The sequence below is a fragment of the Orbicella franksi genome, chromosome 6 (genome assembly GCF_964199315.1).
Source record: "Orbicella franksi chromosome 6, jaOrbFran1.1, whole genome shotgun sequence".
Lineage (NCBI taxonomy): Eukaryota > Metazoa > Cnidaria > Anthozoa > Scleractinia > Merulinidae > Orbicella > Orbicella franksi.
The window spans coordinates 30153278-30172778 of NC_138150.1; the positions used below are offsets into that span (position 1 = coordinate 30153278).

General features: G+C 39.1%; 2 protein-coding genes across 3 annotated transcripts in view; one reads left to right on the top strand and one right to left on the bottom strand.

Annotated features, from left to right (window-relative positions):
• Positions 1 to 1490: 1490 nt before the first annotated feature.
• On the top strand, positions 1491 to 2332 carry LOC145490753 (histone H3-like). Its single transcript, XM_081469849.1, has one exon. It carries the CDS (start codon positions 1585 to 1587, stop codon positions 1993 to 1995), a length of 411 nt encoding a protein of 136 aa, XP_081325975.1. The 5' UTR covers positions 1491 to 1584; the 3' UTR covers positions 1996 to 2332.
• Positions 2333 to 2904: 572 nt separating this feature from the next.
• The window catches only part of LOC145489054 (tubulin-specific chaperone D-like), a 33650-nt gene continuing 17053 nt past the window's right edge, over positions 2905 to 19501 (bottom strand). For both annotated transcript variants that reach the window (XM_081467953.1, XM_081467952.1), the window contains 19 exons: positions 19340 to 19395; positions 19174 to 19255; positions 19032 to 19086; positions 18640 to 18703; positions 17914 to 18005; positions 17210 to 17350; positions 16398 to 16481; positions 8668 to 8772; positions 8467 to 8520; positions 7955 to 8093; positions 7101 to 7153; positions 6942 to 7010; positions 6667 to 6744; positions 6054 to 6143; positions 5557 to 5644; positions 5130 to 5239; positions 4744 to 4822; positions 4326 to 4383; positions 2905 to 4216 (listed from right to left, as the gene is read on the bottom strand). In XM_081467953.1, coding sequence (XP_081324079.1) covers positions 4194 to 4216; positions 4326 to 4383; positions 4744 to 4822; positions 5130 to 5239; positions 5557 to 5644; positions 6054 to 6143; positions 6667 to 6744; positions 6942 to 7010; positions 7101 to 7153; positions 7955 to 8093; positions 8467 to 8520; positions 8668 to 8772; positions 16398 to 16481; positions 17210 to 17350; positions 17914 to 18005; positions 18640 to 18703; positions 19032 to 19086; positions 19174 to 19255; positions 19340 to 19395 — 1520 coding nt within the window. In that variant the 3' untranslated portion in view covers positions 2905 to 4193. The remainder of the gene's footprint in view (positions 4217 to 4325; positions 4384 to 4743; positions 4823 to 5129; positions 5240 to 5556; positions 5645 to 6053; positions 6144 to 6666; positions 6745 to 6941; positions 7011 to 7100; positions 7154 to 7954; positions 8094 to 8466; positions 8521 to 8667; positions 8773 to 16397; positions 16482 to 17209; positions 17351 to 17913; positions 18006 to 18639; positions 18704 to 19031; positions 19087 to 19173; positions 19256 to 19339; positions 19396 to 19501) is intronic.

Here is a 19501-nt window from a genome sequence, read left to right on the forward strand (position 1 = left end):
GACTTTGCACGTCATGTCTCTCCTTATAAATAAATCAGTTTGAATTTCAGGCGTGCTAAGAGTACGGACCATTAAACGTTTTTGGGTGAATTGCCCACCCCCCTAACACTGACCCACCCCCTCTCAAAAAATAATGATCCGTCCCTAAATCTAAATCCAAAGGCTAACTCATGTTTCACAAGTGATAGCATACGCTCCTTTTGGTGAACACCAAGAATCGCGACCTCTAAAAAGGTAAAGTCTGCATGCGAGCCAAGTGGCCCATCAGGCCGGAGCTTATCCCGGTTTCTGCAGCATGAAGCGACTAGGAGTATTTCTACTCCCCCCTGGATGGGATGCTAGTCCATCGCAGGGTTACCCCCAGCATTAAGTTCGCCGGTACCCATTTATACACCTGGGTGGAGAGAGGCACTGTGAGAGTAGAGTGTCTTGCCCAAGAACACAACCAATGACCAATGAATGGTGACAATGCCCCCGGCCAAGGCTCGAACCCGGACCGCTCGATCCGGAGACGAGCGCACTAACCATGAGGCCACCGCGCCCTCATCCCATCGCGACCTCTGGGAAGGTCAAATTTTTCTGAGGACCAGATTTGCCAGACTTGACTCTGGGCATGCACAGACTGAAGGGAAGTCCGTGAATCGCGGACTTCCGGTTTTGGACTAGGCCAGAGGTCGCGGTTCTTCAGCTAGTGGAGTCGCCCAGCTCATACCCAATTGATTTAGGACGGAAGACTTCCACGAGCGATTCCTAAGCGTCAAAAGTCTAAGCACGCATTGACTGGATATAAATAAACATCAAAACATGCAATTGTACGTTTGCACTTTGCACTGTTTCGGAAAAAATTCTATTCATAGACAAAGAGGCAGATAAACGGACGTTCGATGCTAGAATCGAATCGCTACTTCTCACGAGAGATAGGCGTTACAACAAAAGTTACAGCTACGAGGAAACTACGATTTGATAATAGTGTAAATTTATCTCTCAAAACCCGGTTTTTTTATGGCGCTTGGAAACGATTGAAAAGTGAAGTTACGAAAACTAAACGTGGAAAACAATGGCAGTGGAAGCAACATAAACATGTTGTAAAACATGAGGTGAAAAATTGTGCCTTCTACAAATCATCAAATGGTGATTGGTTAATTTAAGACAAGCAATGATAAGCTCACCAATAAGTCTTTCTTTTTTCGCACCATGCAAAATGACGAGCCTGGACGAGATTCACGAAGAAATGAAACAAGCCACATCGCCGCATATTAATGTTTTTTTTTTTCCCGTCAAAAGTATTTGTAACGGTGATTGATCACACTAAAAGAAAGCACAAAGAACAGCCAATCAGAAATGTTATAGAAGTGTTAAAAAATTAGTTGACATAGCATCAGCCAATCATGAGCTTGCATTTTCTCCGTGCAGAAGTCGCAGAAGTGAGAACTTGTTTTCCTGCACAATCACACGTGAGATGGCACTATATATAACTTTGACAAACAATTTCTTCTTTCACAACACCAAGAAATCTTGTCCCCGCGTTAGTTCTTCCATCAAGATCTATCGAACCGCAACGAAGAGTTTGTTGACTTGAAAGAAATGGCTCGCACCAAACAAACCGCCCGTAAGTCAACCGGAGGAAAAGCTCCTCGAAAACAGCTCGCGACCAAAGCGGCGCGAAAGAGCGCTCCTGCAACCGGCGGCGTCAAGAAACCTCACCGTTACAGGCCAGGAACCGTCGCACTGCGAGAAATCCGACGCTATCAGAAGTCGACGGAGCTGCTGATCCGCAAGCTGCCCTTCCAGCGCTTAATCCGCGAGATAGCACAAGATTTCAAGACGGACTTGCGTTTCCAGAGCTCTGCCGTTCTAGCGTTACAAGAAGCCGCCGAAGCCTACCTCGTGGGTCTGTTTGAAGACACCAATCTTTGTGCAATTCACGCTAAGCGAGTCACCATCATGCCCAAAGACATTCAACTTGCGAGACGAATCCGCGGGGAGCGTGCTTAAATGATGAAGATATCTTGGTACTTTCTTATTTTGTTTTGAGACTGTGTTGCTTTGTATAGAGTTTATAGATTTGAATTCGGACTTTATCAACTGTAACAAATTTACCCGGAATTGCCAAACGCGTGTACTAAACCAACTGAATGAACTGCAAGATGTGCATGGAATTATTTGCTTTCGTATATAACCGACAGAACATGTAAGATACAAAGGGCTTTTGTAAATATATATTGCAAATTTAGCACAGAATTTTTCAGTTGTAAGAATATAGCGGGGTCAAGGAGTTATTTTTACATTTTCGTTGTACAACACGAGTTAATTAAAAATTTGTACGTCCCTATTTGTCTTGTTGTTTATATTCAATCACGTTGAGTGCTGCTTACACTTTACGTCTGCTTCACGCTTGTCGCTGTTTCATGCACTTTGGTCTGGATATTTCTCTTGAAATGTTATTCTACTATACATGGTTAGCAGCGAAGGTTGGTTTTGAAAAAATAAAACAGTCGTTCCTCCTTTGAAGCAAGGTGCTAAAAACGATCGTGACAAAAACACCACACGAGTACATACGAGTAACATACGAGTACATACGAGTTATACACGAGTGCATACAGACACGTAGGTACGTATGTCACTCGTATCTTACTCGTATGTTACTCGTATGTACTCGTATGTTACTCTTATGTACTCGTATGTTAGTCGTATGTTACTCGTACGTTCTCGTGTGGTGTTTTAGTAACCATCACTAAAAACAAGCAAAGGAAGTTTTAATGAGTTTTCAAGATTCGAGATATTTAGATTTTTGGGTAAAACTAATGGGATATCGGATATTAAGAACAGACATCCCGGGATATCGAGAGGGAAAATTGTTAACTTTTGACATTGGAGGTAGGGGATGTTTGCGCCAAAATATTAACGGGATATGGGCTGCTCAGACCTCCCCCAATTGGACCTCAAGTTATCATTTCGAAATTACATAGAAATGAAAACAATTCTTACTTGCAAACTTAAGTCTCGTATGTTTTTGGGACTGATTTTTCGAGCAGACAGTTCATGGACAGAACGATTTTCACATTTTTCCGTTCCTTTTCACTGGGTTGAGAAATAATAAGCTTTCCTAATCGCAAAGGCAACCATATTAAACGTACTAAAGGCGAGTCAGAGTCACCCGCCTAACGTTGAGCTGTGTTAAAAGTTGGAATAATGACAAAATAATCCCGAACTCTCTTAGGAAAGGTATCATAAAATTCAACCAAAAATGAACAGTGCGCCGGCCCGAAACGAAAGTCCAAAGAATCATTATTCGATGTTGCGAATACCCACTTCTAACAAACAAACTTAAACATTTTTACGAAATGTAATTTAGCAGTATTTTGCTAATTTCACTGGAGTATGCTCATTATGTATGATTCGTGTTGACTGTAGAAATATTTTAGGCGTGCTTACAGGCCGCAGGTATGAATCCCTAAAGGCTTGAAGCCTTTTGAGATTTTGTAAGTTATTCTAAAGCCACTGGAAGGTATCTCCTTTGCTTTTCATTTTTTTTTTGTTTATTCGCTGTTGTACTTTCTGTATGATGATGTAACGCTGGCTGTATCCTTTATCAATAAACGAGATGCCCGCTCCTGAAGCTGTATTTGTGTTTATTAAGAGTAGTTCCAAAATAATTTATAATCTTTTCAGCTTGATTAGAGTACAAAACTGTTAAACGATTATGGCACAAGGAGCCGAAGCTTGAGCAACGAACAAATTTATTACATCAGGATTGCACTGTGCAAACACCTCTTTACATTTTCAACACAGGGGAGCATTCACCTAGTTTTTTTTTTTTCTTTTAAATTGAAACAAGTGTACAAGCGGAACAGATACATGCCAATACTGTGGAAATATTACAATGTCCGAAAATGTTCCGCGTACTTTTTAAATAATTGTTTTCGTCTGTTCATAAAATAAGGCAATAAAAATAAATCAATAAATCAGACAATAGATTAATTTTTACACATGTTTTTCAAACCAACGCGTCCTGAAGGTCATATTATTAGCTCTTGTTTTTGCTCTTCCACATTTGCAGTATCGTGAAGTTTCCTCGTAGCTGCCGCTAAAAGGAAAACTCTAAAGTGCGTTTGAAAACTGTCTTGACCGACGAAACTCAAATAAAACCCAATGTGTTTCTTTACAGCTTGTTTAATCCAAAACGTTCTCACTCAGTAACCACGACTGACAAGATCTGTTGGAAAACAAAATAAAGACAATGCTCGATCAGTCAATCACTCAGTCTTTGGACTGATTGGTCGGCAAATAAGAGACTATATAAACCAGGAATAATGGAACTGTACCTTTGTAACTTTCTAATTCGTCTTTCTTCTTCTGCACGGAGGTTTTTGCTGCGGAGGACTGAAAATAGAACAGCGATAAACTTTATCTAGTTCTTTTTAGAATCGACAACATCTACAGAAAAAAACACCAACAACAACAAGAAAAGAAAAGAAAATCACTAAATTTCCTGACTTTTTCCTGACGTTGGAAAATAGAATCCATTCCTTCTGACTTGAGCAAACATTCCCATTGACTTCTCGTCATAAATCAAGTTACATTCTCTCTTGCTTAAATATTTTTGTTGTGATCCAGTTACGGTTCTTAACCTTTTCGAAGTGATAAGTTATTTGGCGCCAACTGTTTTTATTGAAAGCGAACAGTACAATTCTCCTTTTAACGTACTGATAAAAACAAGGAAAGTTGATCAAACGACGTTACCTTTAAAACCGGGTGAGGGATACCTAGGATGTCGCAAAGTCTATTCCTTATTACACGAAGCTCTTCTATACTTGCGTCCCTGAGAAAACGTTTACAAAAGAATCGGCAGTTACTATTGAATTACAGTTCATTTAATGTCAATGCGTATACAGGAAACTAAAGTTTCTTTTTTTACCATGCACGTTATAAAATCAAACACAAGTCAAGTTTGCGGCATAAAATATAATACTATATGCAAATCACATATTTACTGAAGCACGTTTCGGACAAACTCCACCAAAGCTGTATGGAAAAAACAAAACAAAAAAGACAAAAAAAAAAACCAACAAATAAACAACAAGACAAACAACAACAAAAACAAAAAACAAAAAACATTCATCTCTTACCAGGAGGTTTCGCTAAGTATTACTGAAACTTCGTCCAAACTTTCTTCTGGCATGATGTCATCGTAGGTCAGGACTGCCGCGTACAATTGGTCAGCGGTGGTTTTCCGAACCTAAGGATAAAACGTTCAATTACCATAGGCAATATTACATTTATTACAGTACGGAGACTTTAACGTAGACACTTGACACTTTTTTGGTGTATTTTGTTTTGGTGTGTATAAAAAGAACGAGGACAGTTTCCTACAGATGTAAAGCGAGAAAAAGTAAACTTATCAGACCAGCTTTTAATTTCATATGTTTGCGACAATAATTTGCATTTGATAGTGACCTCTGCGAGCTGTAGTGAAACAGTTCAGAAAGAATTTAGAAATTACTTGTCTGCAGAGTATTTGAAAAAATATAAGATCTTAATTGATGGATTTCTTACCTGAGGGTATTTGTGGCAAAGAAAAATGCAAAGTTGCTGGAAAGATTTCGTTCGTGTCGACCCTGGAAACTGCAACAGGCCGCAAAAGCTTGGGAACAAAAGAGAAGCAAATTCAGACCAACTGAGTAAGTGTAATTTTTTTTTTACAGAAAGTATCTTTCACATTAAGAGCGCTGGCGCAATTTTAGACTATTCAAGGTGCTGGTAAGTGACAACACTGTACAACAAAACGCAAAACTTTTTTTCGCAATAATAACATAGGCCATTCCGAGTTACCTTCTGCCTCTGTTTCATAACGAGTCTTCGTGTAAAACCTTTCATATGAAAATGAGTTTGATTTTCATGAAAATGAACCTGTTGGCGGAACACATTTCCAGATGAATGGTGACGGAGACTCGTTTTGAAGCAGAGGCAAAAGGCAACTCGGAAGTGGCCTGTTGCGATTGAAGTTGAACAACCAATACATGGGAGAAATCTTGAGTAAATTCTGTTCTTACACATTGACACTCGTGATCAGCTTCCTGGCGTCACCAAGTTTGAAGATCTCTTTCTTTGTGAGGGTTAACACAGTCTGAGGAAATGGATGGCTGAAATGAAACGCATGGAAGAGATGAAAACTGGAGTGAATGACTGGAAAAAAAGTCCATAAGCTCAAAATAACAAATTTTCGTTGCGAACTGTCCTGCATTCTCTTTTTCTGCAATGAGTTTTTTTTTTTTTTTTTGAGAATTTCAAGGAACATCAACGATCCTATGTTAACGAATTTCCCTGGTCCGCTAATGGACCTTTTCGGCGATACGGCGACCATTTTGAATTCTATTGTTCAAATAGCTATTATGTGATGCTCAGGGGGCAAATTAGTATGTATTTACCCCCTTAACATCCCATAATAGCTATATGAACAACAGAATTCAAAATAGCCGCCGTATCGCCAAAAGTCCGTTATGTGCTGGTTTTATCCAATTAATAATTCACCAAGATTGACTAATTATGCATTAAGTATTAAACTTAGGGAATATGGATTGATGAGCCTTTCACGGACATTAACAGTTTTCCTGCTCGTATTCGCAAATGATTCAGTTTTTATCGTGGTCAGGGAATACTGTATACCTTTCATCCTGCGTGAACAGCTCAAAGCATCCATTAGAGAACAACATATCAAGCATCTTAAACAAAGGAACTATGATTCTACGATTGAAAACAAGAACGACTTTAGTTATAGAGAAAGAGGTGTAATGGGCGCCGAGCGCGGGGAAACATTAAACTGGCGCCAACAGCAAGAAAGTTCTAACTGGTACCAAACTCGACAGAGTCGCTACATCAAATCAGAATGCACCTGAATTCAAAATTCGAGTAAATAAATAAAAAAAATAGCTATAACTTGCCTGTCATTCTTTTCATTGTTTCGATAAATGTCCAAGAGTGTCTCAGCAAATGCAGTCAGCTCTTTCTCGCTAGAATGATATGAAATCAGATCATATGTTAGTTCATTCAACTAAAGGCTGCCTGGATATTCCAGGTAATACATTCTGCTTTGCTAATACCTGTCATTAATGCCTTTTAAGAAACTCAGAAGCGACGTATAGGAGTGTCGAACCTATAAGACAAAATGGCAACAATATTCATGGTATTGTCGACTGAACAGAGCTCAGCCAAAACATGTAAGTGAAAAAAAAAAAAAAAATAAAACTTTCTTCAGCCAAGTTGGCCCATTCAGCATAAAGCTGGTATCCAGAGGGACCCTGGTAATAACTATTACAATCATAAAAGTACAAATAACGTGAAACGTCTACATCCACTTCTACAGTCCACCTATTGACGTTGGAAAATGGCTACTCAAAAGTCAACTACAAGCATGCTTTATAACACGTGACTGACACATTACTAGGCACGCTGAACACGTGCTCATTTCCTTTCTAGAGGTTACGCTCAGAGGGATCTACAATAACATGGGTTATTTCCAGCAGCCTAGGGACGCTTTCCATTCAACCACAATTTCAAAACGGGGACAAATTGTGCAAAAATGTCCTGGGAAAGTTTCCAGATAATCCGGAAATTGTTGAATTTTTCAAAAACCGAACCATTCAACCGAAAACCTAGGAACTTCCGAGAAGGAAGTCAAATGGAACGGAGGTTCACGGTAAGAAGTTTCCGAAATTTTCGGAGTACCTCGCAAGGTTGTTCTCTTTTCCAGAATTACAGGGAAATACCCTTCCATTCGTCACTGGAAAAATTCCGGAAATTCAACCAGAATTTTTCATCGTGTGGAAAGCGCCCTAAATCACCTTAGAGTTAATATTAATTCTGTACTGTCTAGTCTTTACAAAAGCAACATTAAAATCAATTAAATTACCACAACCACAGCCTTAGGAAGTTATTATCATGTTTTCATACACACCAACGATTCGGTCAACCCTCCAACGCTGACGGTCAAGCCAAGTAGAACAGACCTTCTGTATGATGACAAACCTAGCAGCTTCGTTATCCTGGGAAAGCAATCCGCAGGCGCGCTCCAATTCATCTCTAAACACTCATTTCTACAACAAAAGCAATAGAATTAGCACCAGGTTTATTCTTAAAATATTCTTAAAATTTCGCAAATTTCTGCCACGATATTCTTATAAATCATATTCTTACAAAAAAGAAAGAGTGTACTTGCTGAAAGCAATTAATATCACCTTTAATAAAAAGTAATGGCTGTTTGTTTGACCGGCTGCCGCGAATCAATCATGTACTTACCAGTATTAATTCATGACCCATTTAGAATAGAAAAGAATTCGTCTTCGCTCAGATTGATTTGCGCATATAAAAAAAAAAGCTTGTGAAAAAGATGTAAAGCTATAAAACACATAACAATATGTTCTTAATTTTTTTGAAAACCCTGCGTTTTTTAACCTAAAGTCAACTTACCTCGGAAAAATTTTAAGAAGTTCTTTGTGGTGAGGTATATGGGGCAATAAAGGACTGACAAAAAAATAAATAGAAACATAAGTTAACAAATTGAAAAAGGTTATCCAGAAACAAGTGTCAGTGCTTTTAACTAAACTGTTTAAACAAAGTTTATATAAAAACAAAGCTTTATTTAAAAACTTCTCTTTACTCGCCACTCACCTGTCCATATAAACAAGACGTAAGAAAATTTCTCCGGCGTGTGCTCTGGTTCGATCAATCTTCTCTGAGGCTTGTTGTGCAAGGCAGCACATCAAGCCTTCACAGCTGGAAAAAAACAAAACAAACAAAAAACTTATGCAATTGTGTACTTGATTGAAAGAACCATTTTAAAATCATTATGAATCGCTATTATATTTAGCTTAAGAATTAAATCATTTAATGTTATTACAGTTTTGTCACATCTGGTAACTTTATGGAAAAACTTAGTTATGGATATTTTCTCCGCCGAAGTAAGTTACAATGCGATAGGTTTACTAATAATAGTTCATTTATAAAAAACTAGAATCTAAAAAAAAAAAAAAAAAGATATTCATGACCCGATTTTCAATGCAAAAGCAAGGAGTTTCTAACATCACTTGATATTCAAGTAGCTTGCATGTCGTTATCGGCCGTAACGCACTTCACTACTTTCTTCTTCGATTTCGCTTCTGAGGAAATTGCAAGAGCGCATAAATTTTGTCCATCCTTGCAACGGAAAGCGCACTTTCAGGTACATGCTTTCCGTTCTTTTCAGAGACAATAGCATTTTACTGTTTATTTCCATAATTACGTTTGGTTTAATTGATTCATTATCTGAGTCAATTGGTTTCGATTAAATAATTATGACGCACGGGACATTCAGCGCCACCTCATGAACTGTCTTTCTTGTAAAATCCGTTTTCTTGTTTTCTTATCCTCTTTATGTCTGTCCAAATGGAGCCAATCACTTTTTCACTAAGACAAGTACGTCCACTAATCAGCTAAAGCGAATTTAAGCATAACGCCATATCGCACAAAAGTTACCACTTAGTATTATACCGCACTATCGGACCAAGCGCGGAAAGTTCCTTGCTTATGAATCGTCGCCGCAAGGCGTCCAGAATTCTGCATCAACATGGCCGTGACCAACTCAGAACCAAACACCACTCGCTTTGTGAATACCAGGTCAGTAATTCACTGTTCACAAACGTCAAATTTTGCATTGGATTTAAACGAAACAACAATTCCCGCGATTATATGTCCCACACATCCACCGCTACACTTGCTGTCATTTTATTGAACGCTCTGGTAGTCTTCGCCTTGCAGCAAAAGAGAGAACTGAAAAAGACATCGACTGTACTGTTACCTAGCATGGCAATTGCAGATCTGCTAGTTGGCGCAATATCTATGCCGCTAAATGTTGCTATTGATATATTAATAACCTGCCGGGTATTTTACTCTGGTTTTTGTACATTGCACTGCGCGACTGAATTCTCCATGTTTACTTTTATCTGGTCATCTTTGTATCATTTGACTTTCATTGCGTGGGAGAGGTATGTGGCGATACGAAAGTTGATTGACTACAAGGTTATCGTTACAAGAGACCGCATGAAAAAACTTGCAATAATGGCCTGGTTGTTAGCAGCTTTTACAACGTCTCCACATCTTGTGATGATAGTGGTTGGCGTGGACCAAAAGATAAAAGAAATCTGGCATATCGGTGAGAGTGTTGTGGGAGCATCATGTTTAGCAGCCATAGGATATTTCTACATTATGGTTTACCTTGGAGTGCGGAAACGTAAAATATCAGAAATCAGCAAAGTCACTGCTCTAGTAAAAGCGAAGCAGGAAATAAAAGTCGCTAAGACGACTGGTTTGATAACTGCTGTCCTGATTATCTCATTTGTTCCAGTGATTGTGATCGGCGTCTCGCCAGATCTCTTCTCAGTTCTTCGTAGCAGTAAGGCTTTCCACTTAACCGGGACATTGGTTCAGCTGAACTCTCTAGCAAATCCACTGATTTACTTCCATAGAGACCGCCGGTTTAGAAAAGCTGCGCTAGAGCTGTTACGAGTTAGAAAACCCAAAGCAACTCAACCAGCAGTGGCTGCGGCTGGGTTCATCAGACGAAACGATCGGCTCGGTTCACTGCAAACTGTCTAAGAACGACAACAAGCGGAGGAGCAGGTCCGCTTCAAACGAGCTGCACCGTTCGACCCAGCGTTGGATTCAGATTGTCATGATCGAAGGCGTCATTTAACATCCTTCAAACGAACATTGTCAGCTTCCAATCTTGATACAAATGCAAGCGAGTTTTTTGATGCTTCACAAGGTTCACAAGCCTCTTCCATCGCCATAACAACTACAATTATCCATACTAAGAGTGGCCTTAGAGGTCAGTCGAGGACAACTTCTCGTGAATTGCCGAAAAATACGATCAAGGGCTTCAAGATACAAGATACCACGTCAGTACAATATCAAGATGAAAGTCCTTGGACGCTAGTGCCTCAGTGAAACTTGCCAACAGTTGTGAAACAGTACAAGGGTTTACAATTCGAAGACCAAAAACGGCGCCATTACTACACAGCGAAATGGACTTTGCCGCGAAGTTTAAGCCAGAATCTTGATTTACAACAAGATTTTGAAACATGCTGAAAACTACAGAACTGTGAAGAAACTTTTATTCCAACTATATCAGATATTTATGTTCATAACTAGCTGCCTGAATACACAAATGGATTTCAATATTTTACCCCAAAGCTTGGGGTTGAGTTTAATACTAGTAAGGGCTTCCATGAATTTTTTGCCTCGGTTCATGCTTGCAGCGTAGTTAAAACCTGGCTTACCTAGCGACGACCTTGTGCTGGCTGGCAATAACAAAATAAAATGCTATAAACAGCCTGTCACATATAGCTACAAATGCTTAAGTCTCCACGGTCTAAATCCCAGTCCCCGTACAAAAAAAAATCAAAGGCTCTCAGCCAACTCGAGAATTGGATAGGCCAGTGTAATTGATATATCCTCAATAGAAATTGAGACTGATTTCAATATTAGGGTATGAACCATTCTACGAAATATTGGACTGGTAAATGAGCATGTTGAATGAGGAATATGATATGAAATTAAATTAGCCCCCAAACACAGAAAATATGGGTTGAGTAGGACTTGTGTAAGACACCCACTGTTCCAGAGTTTACACTGTAAAGGTTTGTGGAAAGAAAGTTGAAGAGGGTGCTGTTTTGTTTATTAAAAAATATAGTTGCAATATAAAGCTCGGTCCTCACTTGCGATGCAAGCATAGGCATAACAATAAAAGGTTATGGGCTAGATGGGGCGGCCGGACATAAGGATAAGCATATAAGCATAAGAATATCAAAACCTTGCGATCTTCATATGCTTATATCGCTGTTGTGTCCAGTGGGGACATGGCTGTCATAAGCATAAGCATACATGTAAGCAAAAGACTTTCAGCCAATCAGCGAGGGCTTTACTAAGTGACAAAAGCATCCCCAACCTTTTCACATGGAGTCCCCCCTCTACAGGGTGTGGAAAAGCAGCGAGCAAGTAAGCTAAGAGCGGCAAACATTTTTGATAACTTATTTTTCAAGGATTTTCGATCAGCCAAAGATTTGCAGTTACTTACTGAAAATTTCAAGAGATTGTACGGCACTTCCAAACAGTTCCTAAAAGATAAGCGCACCTTTTTAAATCTTAGGAGCTTGTGAGTTTGCACTGTGAAAGTAAGATTGATTGTAAAATTATACAGTATAGATTATAATCAGCTGCAAGGGGTTCAGTGATATCATGTGACATACCCAGATTTGGGTTTAAATCAAGGAAGTTGCACAGGAGATATGAGATGTATATTTTGACTTGGCTTTCTCATAATATATCTAACAGCAATCTGGTTGTTTGCGAATGGAAACTCAAGACATTAAATGTTCTAAATTAATTCACAACGAATAACTAGTAGATTTACTATGAAGGAGGGTCAAACCTTGGCTAATGAAATCAGACAAACTCGAGCTAACTGAAGGCATCAAAATCAATGTTCTCTTCTTATCTTTGATTGTTGCCAGATTGCTTACTGCTTACATTATCCAGCAGTCTGGCAGTAAATTGATTGCATTCATGGTTTGCATCAGTTTCTTTAAAAAGACTACAGGAGATATGAGATGCATCTGTGCTTAATACAAAGCCATATTAAAGAGCCAGTTCATTTAAGAAATGAACGCTGCGTCAGACAAAAGTAGATTAGGCAAACATGAAATATTAAATTCACGGATGAAAAACGTTTAGTTTAAACACTTTTAAGCTTATCATTGACTTCTTTTTCACCACTCCACTATTCTCAGTAACAAAGGTCGCCATTCGTTTGTTTATTACTTAATATTCATGACCCGATTTTCAATGGAAATGCATTGAGTTTCTAACATAACTTGATATTTGAATAGTTTGCTAACCTCATCAGCCATAACGCACTTAACTACTTACGCTTTTAAGTTCTTTTCGCTACCGCGGAAATGGAAACAGATGCATAAACCTTGTGCGTCCTTGCAACAGAAAGCGTACTTCCAGGTAAATGATTTCCGCTCTTTTCAGAGACAAAAGGATTTTACTGTTTATTTCCATAATTACTTTTGGCTCAACTAATCCATTAGAGCGGTTTTGAACTGAGTGTCGTAAAACCAAAACCAAACCAATTACTTATCAATTAGACTATTCAAAACGTAATATAAAAACCAAGACCAAAACCAAAGTAATTGTCTGATTACTTTCGACACTCAATTGAAAGCCGCTCTATCTGAGTTTAAAATTAGTTTCAATCAAATAATTATGATGTCCGTGGCATCATAGTTACGCTTTGGCTACGTAACTCATGCAAAGTGTATGAGCGCAAAACAGAAGATTGTGCTCGGTCGTGGACCTTCCAACATAAATCTTGGCATCTTTGTTTGCTCCTTTAATGTCATAATATACCCATTATGGCATTAGACATGTAAATTCCCCGCCCGTTCGATTATAATTGGCCTGTTACTTCATGTCAAAACCTTCAAAGAGCTGACCTAGAAATGTGCACATTTCTCACTGAAGCCATATTTCTTTATTCCAAGACCTGCAGCGAAGAAGAAACAGCCGCTCGACAATGGTATCATGTAAATAAAGACCGTTGGATCGAATTGTTAGTCTTATTGCAACGATTTTGTAAACATCTTCTATGTCTGAGACGCAGCAATTTGCTTTTAAAATTTGTCTGGTTTCGTAAGTTATTTGCGAACGCAGCGAGTGGAATAAAATATGCAGCAAAATCGCGCCTGTTTACTTCTGGGCGTGCGATTCTTTCTTGAACCAGAGGCAAAGCCATCTCATTTACATGCCTAAAGTCGTGAAATGAATATTTGCATTTGTAAGATTCTTTATGCGAAAAAGCTCTATTAACTGTCTTTCTTTTAAATTCCGTTTTTTTATTTTCTTTTCCTCTTTATGTCTGTCCAAGTGAAGCCAATCACTCTATCACTAAGACAAGTACTTCCTCTAATCAGATGAAGCGAACTTAGGCATAACAGCTCATTATCGCACAAAAGCTACCAACTAGTAATATATCACATTACCGGACCAAGCGCGGAAAATTCCTTGCTTATAAATCGTCGCCGCACTGCGTCCAGAATTTTAAATCAACATGAACTTGACCAACTCAGAACAAAAATCCACTCGCTTTATGAATACCAGGTCAGTAATTCACTGCCCACAAACGTCAAATTTTGCATGGGATTTAAACGAACCAACAATTCCTGCGATTCTATTTCCCATCACATCCATTGCTTCACTTGCTGTCATTTTATTGAACGCTCTGGTAGTCTTAGCCTTGCAGCGAAAGAGAGAACTGAAAAAAATTTCCTCTGTACTGTTATCTAGCATGGCAATTGCAAATCTGCTAGTTGGAGCAATATCTATGCCGCTAAATGTTGCTATTGATATATTAATAACCTGCCGGGTATTTTACTCTGGTTTTTGTACATTGCATTTCGTGACTGAATTCTTCATGTTTACTTTTATCTGGTCATCTTTGTATCATTTGACTTTCATTGCGTGGGAGAGGTATGTGGCGATACGAAAGTTGATTGACTACAAGGTTATCGTTACAAGAGACCGCATGAAGAAACTTGCAATAATGGCCTGGTTGTTAGCAGCTTGTATATCTTTTCCGCCTCTTGTCGTGCTAGTGGTTGGCGTGGACCAGAAGATCAAAGAAATCTGGCATATCAGTGAGAGTGTTGTGGGAGCATCATGCTTAGCAGCCATAGGATATTTCTACATTATGGTTTACCTTGGAGTGCGGAAACGTAAAATATCAGAAATCAGCAGAGTCACTACTTTGGTAAAAGCGAAGCAGGAAGTAAAAGTCGCTAAGACCGCGGGTTTGATAACTGCTGCCCTGATTCTCTCGTTTGTTCCAATGATTGTGATCGGCGCCTCGCCAGATCTTTTCCCACGTCTTCGAACAAGAAACGCTTTCCTCTTAGCGGAGACATTGGTTCAGTTGAATTCTCTAGCAAATCCACTGATTTACTTCTATAGAGACCGCCGTTTTAGAAAAGCTGCGCTACAGCTCTTACGCGTTAGAAAACCTGAAGCAATTCAGCCAGCAGTGGGTGCGGTGCAGTTCATCAGACGAAAAAATCAGCTCGGTTCACTGGAAGCTGTCCAAGAACGACAAGCGAAGGAACAGGTCCGCTTCAAACGAGCTGCATCGTGCGACCTAGCGTTGGATTCAGATTGTCATGATCGAGGGCGTCATTTAATATCCTTCAAACGATCACTGTCAGCTCCCAATCTTTGTACTACTAACTCGATGACCAACTCTTTATGAAAACGACCTGTTTCTAAATTTAAATAATTTGCTCACAAATATGGCAAGCGTCAGAGTAATTTTTGCGCGCTTTTTGGATGTGAGATGATTATAGCCAGCTACCATATCATATCCAACGCGCGTTCGTGGAATAATTAGGGAGCCTAAGCAAACCACGACGTCGACGGCAATGAGAACGTCACCAGACAAAACGTTTAATAGGGAAAACAATAGCTGTGTACGTGCGTTGTAAGATTTTGTACATTTGTTTGCCGTCCTCTGCAAAACAAGAACATGAAATGGCTAAGTTCTGCGTCGTTTGAGGAACGCGAACGACGACAGCTAATTTTTCGCGTTTCCATTTGGAATTGAACGCTGTCATTGCGTATTTACCAGTCATATAGGAATACTTTTCACCAATTATCGGAAGAAAAGGTCTGATATTGGAGCTATACGAATTATTTAATTATTTAATTTAATTTATTTTATATCTTGTTTGGGTAATTATTATCAGTATTATTATTATTATTATTATCAGTATTATTATTATTAGTATTATTATTATCAGTATTATTATTATTAGTATTATTATTATTATCAGTATTATTATTATTATTAGTATTATTATTATTATCAGTATTATTATTATTATTATTACTAGTATTAGTATTAGTATTAGTATTAGTATTAGTATTAGTATTAGTATTATTAATTTTTTTTTCGAGAGTGGGGGAGTTGCTGCTACAACTGAGGAGGTGTAAAGCAAAGTCAGTTGCCTTTATTCAACGAGACAGTCGCCAGAAACGTTCAGTTTAAGTTGTTCTTTGGAGCTAGCGGTCTCCTTCGGAAACAAAACAACAAAACAACAAAAGCTCTTATTTCACCCCCAGAGTTAGAAGTTACAAACCGTTATTAAAAGAATTAGAAATTACAAACCCTGATTAAAAACCCTAACCCTAAAAGTGTCCCTGGTAACAAACAACGGTTCTTGCCCTTTTTTGCAAACAAATAAGGACTCGGTGAAATATAGTGTCCTACAGGTCTTACAAAATTGCAAGGTGTGTTGGTGTATTGTACTTACATCTCTGGTGTCAGAAGCGAAGGATCCCTTTCCACAACAAAACGGGACAGGGTTTCTAGTCCTGTCATGCTGGCCTCACGCACCCTGCAACATAATAAAGACATACAAATGAATATATTTGGACTGCGGAGAAAGATATGAAGACATGATTGATCCTCGCAGTTATCCACACATCTTAAGCAACTCAATTTCACAGCTGCTTAAGTTGTGTGCATAACTACGATGATCAATCATATCTTCATTTCATTCTCCGCAGTTCAAATATATGAACTTTCATATATTCACTTGTATTCTTCACCGTCTACGGGTATATTACGAACTCACAAAGTGACCAGCTCCCAGCTGGCTTGATAGCTCAGTTGGTAGAGCAATACACCGGTATCGCAGAGGTCATGGGTTCGAATCCCGTCCAGGCCTGAATTTTTTCAGGCTTTAATTTCACAGCTGCTTAAAGTGTGGGCATAATTGCGATGAAAAATAATGTCTTCATAATAAGACATGCCAATCGCTACAAATAGCATACAACTCCTTTTACTTGGAGCTGTTTTCCACTCCATACATTATTTCAGGGCTGGTAAGGACGTTAAAATTGCGGACCAAAATTTCCACTTTTCTGAAACAAAGAAAAGTAAATTTGCGCCTTCAAAAGACGAATTAGACTGAGACAACACAGTCAAGGTTTTAGGCATACACCGACGAGAAAATAAGAAAAATTCTTATCAAGCTGTTACATATCTCAAGCAGTGTTCGCTCCATAAAGGAATCTGAGAGCTTTGGAGCAACTTATCTATAAAATGTTGAAAATGATTTACCAGGCTCCGACATCTCCTCTGCTATCGATTGTGTAGTCATTCATGGCCGCGATAAAAGCATCGTAAAGCTGTTGTAGACTTCGTTCCGTTACAACTCGTTCTTCGTCACCAGTTCTACTCAACCCAACGGTGCAGGCGATGCTGGAACAAAAACAGGTCGACAGTTTTTTAAAAAATGTCGGGTTTCTCCAATGATTTTGACAACATGAAGTGTAAAAAAGGCAAGGGAAATAATGTACGCTAAGTATGTCAATAGAAATCAGGGATGTGTTTGTTTGCAAGGTCAGTTGTTTACTCCATAGGTTGTTTGACATTAGCCCCAGAATCCATGTAGGTGTAAAGCAACCATATATTGTCCCTGATTGGTTGATACTTGCGCGCGAAAATCTAGAGGAAACCGGCAGCCAATCAGAGACACTACAAGGATCACCGCGTAGCTTACGTAACCAACATGACGCTATTCAGTTCCGTATCTAAGCAACGCTAATTACACACGCGATCGATTTTTACCAAAATTGAGCGTGACCATCTCTTATACAATGCCTGAGTATACACTAGTGACGAATTATCCGTCTGAGACGGGTAATTTGCTTGCCTAAAACAGATACATGTGAGTAAATTTTTAGTAGGAGATAAATATCTCCTAATATAAATTCGGCGTCAGACAATTCGTGTCTTGTACAAATTAGGCCAATTTTAATTACCTAGCAAGAGATTTTAGCGCGTCTCTTCGAGATTCAGCATATTTTCCTGGGTCATTAGACAACTCTGAAGCCGAGATTAAACCAGAAATGACCTGCAAGATAGCAAGAACGATGCTGAAAGTTAAGACGATTGATACAAAATAACGGTTGTATAACATAACCTATGTGGGAGGCGCGGTCAACTCCGGAGAGAGCGGTCCTGGTTCAAGCCCTGGCCTGGGACATTGTGTTGTGTTCTTGGGCAAGATACTTTCCTTTCACAGTACCTCTCTCCACCCAGGTGTATAAATGGGTACTGGCGAATTTAATGCTGGGGGGTAACCCTGCGATGGACTAGCATCTCATCCAGGGGGGAGTAGAAATACTCCTAGTCGTTTCACGCTACAGAAACCGGGATAAGCTCCGGCCTCATGGGCCACTTGGCTCGTATGCAGACTTAACCTTTACCTTGTACCTAACATAACCTAATCCTTCATCCTAGAACAAGTGAATTTTTTTTACAGAGTAACAATGTTGTAGCGTTAGATTCGGTAACTGAAAGTGCTACAAGATATAGTGGTCTCAAATGTTTGCTTGTTTTCAAAATTGCCAAAAAGCGGATTTTCAGTATCACGGAAACCTTCCATAAGACGGCCACCTTTCAGTTAATGGTTGGCATAAAGCTCAGAGAAGGCCGTTCGATATAACTAAATTTTTGTGGCGACTGAAATGGACAAGGAAACTCACCATTTTTAACTTATTTGACAGCAAAAACTTTGGCAAAGATCCCAGAGCTTGAGCAAACCCAACTCTAAAAAGATAAACTATATGTTAGTATCGGCGATGTGTGAAATTACGAGAATAATATTTAAACAGCTAACTTTCATAGTATGATGCTCTGAGTTAAAGATGAATGATCCGTAAAGGAGAGCACACGACGCGAGAATTTCCCACTCAACCGTTCCTCTTCTCCACCCAACACTAAACAAAACCGACGCTCGTCGACGATTTAATAATTCTTTACGCACAGTTGAGGCATAGTCTGTGCACGTAGCTAAACCATATCACTTGACAACGTTAGAAGAAGAGAATTCACAGAGACGGAAAGCCAGTGACTTGTGGCGACACAATAGACTCACCTTGAGAACTCCGACGAACTTTTCAACTGCTCGACATAGTGTATAATAATCCTATCTGCAAAATATTGAATGAAAGAAGTACATTCCCATAAGAATCATAACAGTAGTAAAAAAAAATAAAGGAAATGGGATTTCTTTTTACCTTGTATTCCATCGATAGCAGTACCATCCGCTTTAACGTAATACTGCTGACACAAGGCTCCAAGGGCGCGAACAGCACCTTCCTGAAAAAAATCCACAAAAACTATCAATCTAGTTTGCGGTAATGGCAGCAAATTAAGTCATGGTTTATCACGACAGAACTGCACCTGTATTGCTGGTTCTGTATGGGACAAGTTATCATCGATAATGCCTTGAAATACGCCTAAACGAGAAGAAAAGGAGACTTCGTTAGCTCCAAATTAGCTAGGCAGGCAAACATGGGCGGAAACATTATTGCAGTTTAAATTGCACGAAGGCTCAAAGAGATA